At 36.1% G+C, this 8,605-nt stretch overlaps 1 protein-coding gene across 1 annotated transcript; it reads left to right on the forward strand.

The window, feature by feature from the left end:
* On the forward strand, nt 233-8,000 carry LOC109225708 (putative F-box protein PP2-B12). The gene is made up of 3 exons (XM_019390787.1): nt 233-878; nt 7,133-7,251; nt 7,338-8,000. Exons 1-3 carry the CDS (start codon nt 504-506, stop codon nt 7,771-7,773), a joined length of 930 nt encoding a protein of 309 aa, XP_019246332.1. The 5' UTR covers nt 233-503; the 3' UTR covers nt 7,774-8,000.

The raw sequence follows: 8,605 nt of genomic DNA on the forward strand, positions 1-8,605 counted from the left end.
TATATTATAACAAAAAACATGTCTCGTAGAGAAAAAATCACATCAAGTTTTAAACTTAATACGTAAATGAATTTTAACGTCGTATATTTTGAAATCTCCTAAATTAGAATCAAAATTATCACATAAATTAAAACTTAAGAAATAGAAAAACATGAAATATGATATTTTGAATTAATATCAATATTTGTGTTTCTCGTAGCAGCCACAAAAAAAGTTATAAACATTTACTGAAAGGCTTAACAACCTTGTTTTTTCTTCTATATTTTGCTATTTTATGTTCCTTCATGATGGAACAATAGTCTACAACAAATATTCTCCTACTTAATAAGAAAAAGAGTTCTCATACATCTACACTTCGAATACTGATTAAAATGAGCCCTCCAATTAAGTTCAAGTAAATTAACATAATGAAACTTCTATACTCTTTTTGTTAGCATAAAAAAGACTACTTTTCGAAATAGGTGATTTTCTAGAACGGATTAATAAGAAAATAATCTTAATAAATGTGGAACGGAATAAAATATTGTGTGTGCAGGTGGAAAAAACATGTTAGTGGTCAACGACACAAAACAAATACATATATAGTATTAGTCGCATGTGATGTGAATTACTACAAAATGAACCATTTCTTGAAATTGCCTGAGGGCTGCATATCGACAATCCTTTCATTGACAACTCCAGCAGATGCAGCCAGATCATCAGTTATATGTAAAGGATTCAATTCTGCCGCTGAATCTGATGTTCTTTGGGAAAGATTCCTTCATCAACATGAAGTAATCATCTCAAGGTCAACGTCTCCTCCCATTTGCACCACCAAGAAAGAGCTTTTCCTTAGGCTCTCGTCTCACTCACATATCCTCCTTGATAGAGGAAATTTGGTAAACGATCCCATTTTCTCTCTTTCTTCTTGTGGCTTTTTATACGTCGTGTAACCGATATTCACTCGACTCATTCGAATTCGTGCCACATAGGATCTACCAGGAATTTCTAGACTTCAAACCTAAGGGTAGGTGAATTTTATATAGAGTATTCTGATTGTTTTTCATTTTTTTCCCATTTGCAAATGGGAAAATGGTCTAAGGGCCGCTTAAACTTTCACCCGGTCGTTTGTGATCCCGATATAAGCTTGACTTTTTGTTGTCGGTGAATATTTGTCCTTTTGATGTTTATGTGATCTGCTGGAATTAGCGAACAGTCTTAGAATCTTGGTATGTAGCAATTTCTTGAATTTCCTTAGATTAGTATTTATTCCTATGCTTTTCTGGTGGTGGTTCTGCGGAAGGTCAAGACGGCTTGAATATATGGTGGTTGAACCTATTAGCTTTGGCTCAGACTGTATATTTGTATTAAATTTTTTACCAAACATGTAAAAATTAAATTAAGAGCACCCAGTTACTAACATTTGAAGTTGTTGTCCTAGAATTTAAAACCTATAAAATTCAACTCTTAGATTCGCCTATATGTCGTCTTTACTTCATTGGGAAGACGCGGTACTCATTAGCAAGTGTCTGGTGACCAACGATTCTGGATCACTCGATCCTCGAGTGTTTCCCTAACAACAACAACCGCTGACAGCACTCCACTACTATCGTCATGTATATGGTACAACAAGAGACAAATATCGGAAGGTTTTTACCCAAAACTTCGCTCTGATACCTCCTAAAGCAAAATAGGCATGCGCATGAGTAGAGAGTGTGGGGCCCATATTGAAGAAAAGAAAAAGAAAAGAAGAAATAATGGGATGGTAGGTGCCTGACTTTGTTGACATCATATGCAAATTGCATATGCAAAAAATGTTGATTGGTTAGATTTGCGGCTGGGCGGTGGAAGAATTTGCAAGATTTGCAAATTGGTTGAAATTGTCAGATACATACAAATCAATTTTGATTGGTTAAAGTATCAGCTCTTCCAGCTATAAATAGAGGCCCTTGTTCCTCATTTCAAATACACCAAAATAAGAGAGAAGTATTAAAGATGTGAGAGTAATCCACAGACTATTTTATAGTCTGTGAGAGAATAGAGTGGGAGTAATATTGTAGTGAGATATTTAAAATAAAGAGTGTTATTTCTTTTGAGTCGTAGTAGTCTTTTGACACTACACAGTTGTAATATTATAGTGATATTATATTGCTCCTCTCGGGTATTGTATTTTATCCCGTTAAAAGATTTGGTATTGTTGTTACTCTCTTGTGTTATTATTATTTGCCTTGGATATTATTCCTGGGCGGGATATATTTGTTATCCCAACAATGTGGTATCAAAGCCACGGCCAATAATGGTCTGCTATCTTTTTAGTACCCCGTTTCACAAAAGATAATTAAGAGAAATGGTGTCTACGTATAAAAGCCATTTTTGGCTCTCAGGATGTATGGAAAATTGTAGACAGATGGTATGCAAAACCCAATAATGAGGAAGCTCTGCCTCAAAATTAAAAAGAGGTCTTGGCAAAGACGAGGAAGAAGGATCAATAAGCCATCACGCTCATCCACCAATGTTTGGATGATGCCATGTTTTAGAAGGTGACAAATGCCACCACCTCAAAGGAATCTTGGGAGATTTTACAAAATTCTCTCCAAGGAGTTGACAAGGTGAGGAAAGTAAAACTTCAAACTCTAAGGGTTGATTTTGAAGTTTTAAAAATAAAAGAATCCGAATGCATTTCGGATTATTGTTCAAACGTGAAGGTTGTTGTAAATCAATTGAGAAGATACGGGGAGGACATAGAAGATGTCCGTGTGGTAGAAAAGATCTTTTGCACGTTAACACCTAAATTTGATTTTGTGGTGTATGCTATTGAGGAGTCTAAAGATTTAGACTCTATGATGGTAGAGCAATTGGAGGGTTCTTTAGAGGGCCATGAAGAAAAAATCAAGAGGAGACGAGAAGTGCCATTGGAGCAACTTCTTAAAACTCAGGCATTCTTTAAGGATTATTGGGAATGGACGAGGACGAGGACGAGGACGTGGCGGTCATTAAAGAGGAAAAAGTAATGGTAACAACATTAACAATAAAGTTAAAATCCACCAAACATTCAGAGGTCGTGGCCGTGGACAAAGAGGAGGAAGAGGACATGGCTACTACCAAAAGTAATGGACAAAGGTATGGCAAATCAAAATTTGAGTGTTATAATTGTCATAAATTTGCCCACTACTCTTGCGAATGTCGAAGAAATGTTAAAGAAAAAGCTAACCTTGTTGACGACAAGAAAGAAGAAAATGAGTCAACATTGTTGCTGGCACTCAAGGAAAAAGACATGGATTATTGTAGCTCGTATTATTGGACAATGGAGCAAGTAATCATATGTGTGGATGCAAAGAGAAGTTTCTAGAGATCAATAAAACGGTGAGAGGTAATGTATCCTTTGGAGATACCTCAGAGATTTAAATCGAAGGGATATGTACGATTCTAATCTCCTGTACAAATGGTGACCACAAGTTAATTCAAGATGTTTATTATGTCCCAAAATTAAAAAGTAATATTTTGAGTTTGGACTTCTTGGAAAGGAATATGACATCCACATGAAAAATATGCATCGTTGGCTTAGAGATTCGTTTTGAATTCTAATTGATAAAGTGCATATGGCAAAAGGATAGATTATTTTCTCTGAATCTTAAAACAATTGATGCAAAGCGTTTTGAGGCTAATGTGCAAGATGAATCATGGTGTTGGAACATGCGATTTGGGCACTTGAATTTTGAAGCACTTAAATCAATGGGAGAAAAGAACATGGTACATGGGATACCATCACTCAACCACCCAATCAATTGTGTGAAGCTTGACTTCTTGGAAAATATGCAAGGAGGAGTTTTCCAAAGGAGGCCATGTCAAGATCAACCAGACCTCTTCAGCTTGTTCACACTGATGTGTGTGGACCATTCAATCCAACTTCCTTTAGTAAAAGTAAATACTTTTTCTGCTTTTCATTGATGACTTTAGTAGAAAGACTTGGGTTTATTTCTTGAACCAAAAATCTGAAGCTTTTGCTGCTTTTAAAAATTTCAAATTACTTGTGGAGAAAGAAAGTGGCTATGAAATATATAAAAGCTTTAAGGTCCGATGGAGGAAGCGAATTCACTTCAAAAGAATTTAATGACTTCTGTCAGTCTCATGGAATTCGTCGCCCTCTAACGGTACCTTATTCACCCCAACAAAATGGAGTTGTAGAGAGAAAGAATTGAACGATTCTTCATATGGCTAGATGTATGTTGAAACTAAAAGTATGCCCAAGGAATTTTGGGCCGAAGCTGTTTCTTGTGCAGTTTATTTGAAAGGGTCTCCAACAAGGAATGTTAGAGATCAAACCCCTCAAGAAGAATGGAGTGGAAGAAAGCCAAGTGTCAAGCACTTGAGAATCTTTGGGAGCATAGCCTATGCTCATGTGCCACATCAAGGGAGAGCGAAGCTTGACGATCGAAGTGTCAAGCATGTGTTTGTTAGCTATGATACGAGTTCAAAATGCTACAAGCTATACAATTCAAGTAGCGGCAAGGTGGTGGTAAGTCGTGATGTTGAATTTGATGAAGAATTGGCATGGAATTGGGAAGCTCAGGAAGAAACTTCATATGATTTTCTTCCATACTTTCCTGATGAAGAAGAACCAGAGACCGTGGAACTTGTGCAAGATACAACTCTACCTCCTTCTCCAACAAATATTGCATCTTCTTCTTCTCAACAAAGTTCAAATGAGCAACCACAAAGGACAAGGAGCATCCAAGAGCTCTATGATGGCATGGAAGAAGTTATCAATTTTTATTTTTTATATTCTCTTTGCTGATAGTGAACCAATTAACTTTGATAAAGTTGTTACGGATAAAAGGTGGAGACAATCCATGGAGGAGGAGATCAAATCAATAGAGAAGAACAACACTTGAGAGTTAACAACTCTTCCCAAGGGTCATCGTGCAATCAGAGTAAAATGGATATACAAGACAAAGAAGAATACTGATGTGGATGTGGAAAGATACAAGACACAACTTGTGGCTAAAGGCTACAAGAAAAGGTAAGGCTTTGACTATGAAGATGACTATGCACATGTTGCCCGCATGGAGATAATTCATTTGTTGATCTCTTTGGCGGCGCAAATAAAGTGGAAGATCCATCAACTAGACGTCAAGTCAGCCTTCTTGAATGACTATCTTGAAGAAGAAGTCTATGTTGAATAACCATTGGACTTCATGGTCAAAAACCATGAAGATAAAGTGTTGAAGTTGAACAAAGCTTTATATGGATTGAAGCAAGCCCCGCGAGCATGGAATAGTTGCATCGACAAGTATTTTCAAGGAAATGGGTTTACTCGTTATCTCCATGAATATGCTCTTTACCTTAAACTTCATACTAATAAAGATATCTTGCTTGCTTGTCTTTATGTTTATGATCTTATTCTCACAGGTAATAACCCAAGTTTGTTTGAAGCTTTTAAGAAAGATATGTCCCGTGAGTTCGAGATGACAGACGTATGGCTCATGTCATACTACTTGGGCCTAGTAGTGAAGCGGATGGAGTATGTAACTTTTCTCTTAAGAAAGCTATATAAAAGAGATATTGAAGAAGTTCAACATGCTCGATTGTAACCCTGTGAACACACCGATGGAAAGTGGGACAAAATTGTCCAAGTTTGATGAAGAAGAAAAAGTGGATCCCACATTTTTCAAAAGTCTTGTGGGAAGTCTGAGGTACTTGACTTGTACCAGGGCAGATATACTCTTTACAGTTGGAGTAGTAAGCTACTTCATGAAAGCTCCTACCTCCAGTCATTTGAAAGTCACTAGAAGAATTCTTTGTCACCTAAAAGGTACGATTGACTTTGGGTTATTTTATTTTTCTTCTAGTGACTTTAACCGTATGAGAATTTGTGGTAGTGATTATGCGGGAGATATTGATGATACAAAAAGCACAACTGGTTTTGTATTTTTCTTTGTTGATTCTGTTATTTCTTGGAGTTCAAAGAAACAATCCATTGTTACTCTCTCGACTTGTGAAGCTGAATATATAGCAGCAACATCTTGTACATGCCATGCAATTTAACTGAGAAGATTGTTAAATGAGCTCAAATTATCACAAAATTGAAGCTATAGAGATTTGTATTGACAACAAATCCGCACAAACACTTGCCAAGAAACCGGTGTATCGTGATCGAAGCAAGCATATAGATACAAGGTATCACTTTATCAGAAAATGCATTACCAAGGAGGAAGTCGAGCTCAAATATGTGAAGTCTCATGATTAGACTGCAGATATCTTTACAAAGCCTCTTAAGTTTGAGGATTTTTAGAGATTGAGATCAAGTCTTGGAATGAAAAAGAAAAATTTAAATTAAGGGAGAGATTTGAGGGGCCCATATCGAAGAAAACAAAAAGATAAAAAAGAAATAATACGATGGTAGGTGCCTAACTTTGTTAACATTATATGCAACTTGCATATGCAAAAAATGTTGATTAGTTGGATTTGTGGCTGGGCGGTGGAAGAATTTGCAAATATACAAATTGTCAAATTGGTTGAAATTGTTAGATACCAATCTATTTTATTTGGTTAAACAACCGGATCTTCCTGCTATAGATAGGCACTCGTTCCCATGTCAAATACACCAAAATAAGAGAGATGTATTAGAGCTGTGAGTATAATTCACAGTCTACTTTATAGTGAGAAAATAGAGTGCGAGTGATATTGTGGTGAGATATTTAAAATACAGAGTGTTATTTTTTTTTGAGTCGTAGTAGTCTTTTGGTACTATACGGTTATAATATTATAGTGGTATTATATTGCTCCTCTCGGGTATTGTATTTTACCCCATCAAAAGATTTGGTGTTATTGTTACTCTCTTGTGTTATTATTATTTGTCGTGGATATTATTCCGGGAGGGGGGGGGGAGGGGAGGATATATTTATTTTCCCAACAGAGAGTCTGCCTGAGTCGTGCGGCCCAAGGTAACACCTAGTTTAGTGTAGCACCTAGGTTCGGCCTTCTCCTTGCATTGCCGAGTTTTGCTCCTGATCGTTCTCTGAGTCTCTAGTTCGTTACCTTTTACATTTAAAATTTATTAAATTTTGATTATCAACCTATACGTTCCAAAACTTTTACATTTAAAATTTATTAAATTTTTTCATAATGTTCTAATTTGAACTGTAAAATGCAGAGTTTTTCACTTGATAGATGGAGTGGAAAAAAGTGTTTCATGGTGGCTCCAAGGGCACTTAGCATTGCATTGGTTGAGAACCCACAGCATTGGGAATGGACTACGCGTCCTGAATCCAGGTTTTATTCCTTTTACAAGGTTGATTATTAGTTTGTAATAGAAAATAAAGCACAACTATTGATATATTTTTCTATACATTTTATAGATTCTCGGAACTCGCAATTCTTAAATCTGTACAATGGTTAGATATTCGGGGGAAGATAGGAACTCAAATGCTGTCTCTGGGGACAAAATACGCAGCCTATCTTGTATTCAAGCTACTGAATGATACATATGGCATTAAAACGTTGAATGCAAAAGTCAGAATTGTCAATCACGCGAATGAAAACGAAGCTGTAAAACAAGCTACAAACGTGTACATTCCAAGCATGTCAAGATTCTTTGTTAAGAATAAAACTGATCCACTGTATGAAAAGTATGCAAAGATAAGAGGTGATGGATGGATGGAAGTACAGTTGGGAGATTTCTATAATAAGGAAGGCGACGACGAAGAAGTAGAAGCACGATGTATGGAGATCGAGCGCCTTCATAATAAGAGCGGCCTTATTGTTGAAGGAATTGAGTTTCGCCCTCAACAATGAACTGTTGTTTTCTTGCTGTAACAACAATAATAACATACCCAGTATAATCCTACAAGTGGGATCAAGGAAGAGTAGTGTGTACGCAGACCATATCTCTATTTTCTGAAGGTAACCATAGTGGGTTGGAATAATTAATTGAGCTGAACAATGCGTCATAATGTAATTTGCTTAACTCAACTTTTGGAAGGGGTTAATTTAATTCTATAATACTAGTAAGGCTTCGTTTACAAGGGTCAAATTTATACATCTACATTCAAAAATAGTTTATATTGTTGGAATCGAAATAACATGGTGCATGTGAAAACTGACAATACAAAGCTTGGTGGACGATAAATCATACGACAAAAGAAAAATATACTAAACTCATCATAATAGTTTATAATGGTTTGGTCAATTGATCTACATATGATAAAACTAATATAAACGAAGAAAAGCTATCGAGAGAAAAATCTCCCCCTAAACAAAACTCTTTAATGACTACATTGTGGATATTTTTTTTGTGCTCTTGTGAGAAGTAGAGATCCTTAATTTATAGATGTGCAAAACTTGTCTTCCGAGAAAAGGATAAGATATATTAAGGAGATTTAATCCTTTTAGGAGTCTTTTTCCATTCCTTCAAGAAAGAGAGTCCTAATAGGTTAGAAATTCAGGGCAAAATCCTAACATATATCTAACATCTGTTATACTCTGCTAGCAAAAATATCACTAACATAAGCTAAATAGTTAAAAATATCCCTAGTTCTAATAGAGGTCCATCGTGGCAAAGGCCCCGCTGGCCTGATTATGTTGACCTGAGAAGAATATTAGGATTATTACTAGGAGTGGCAAACGG

The sequence above is a fragment of the Nicotiana attenuata genome, chromosome 1 (genome assembly GCF_001879085.1).
Source record: "Nicotiana attenuata strain UT chromosome 1, NIATTr2, whole genome shotgun sequence".
Taxonomy (NCBI): Eukaryota; Viridiplantae; Streptophyta; class Magnoliopsida; order Solanales; family Solanaceae; genus Nicotiana; species Nicotiana attenuata.

Bases quoted from the DNA above. Each gene is read 5' to 3' on its own strand.
- LOC109225708 (XM_019390787.1), top strand. From the start codon at position 504: ATGTGGAACGGAATAAAATATTGTGTGTGCAGGTGGAAAAAACATGTT. The intron at 879-7,132 runs GTAAACGATCCC...TGTAAAATGCAG, and splicing joins TCCTTGATAGAGGAAATTTG to AGTTTTTCACTTGATAGATG. The intron at 7,252-7,337 runs GTTTTATTCCTT...TACATTTTATAG, and splicing joins ACTACGCGTCCTGAATCCAG to ATTCTCGGAACTCGCAATTC.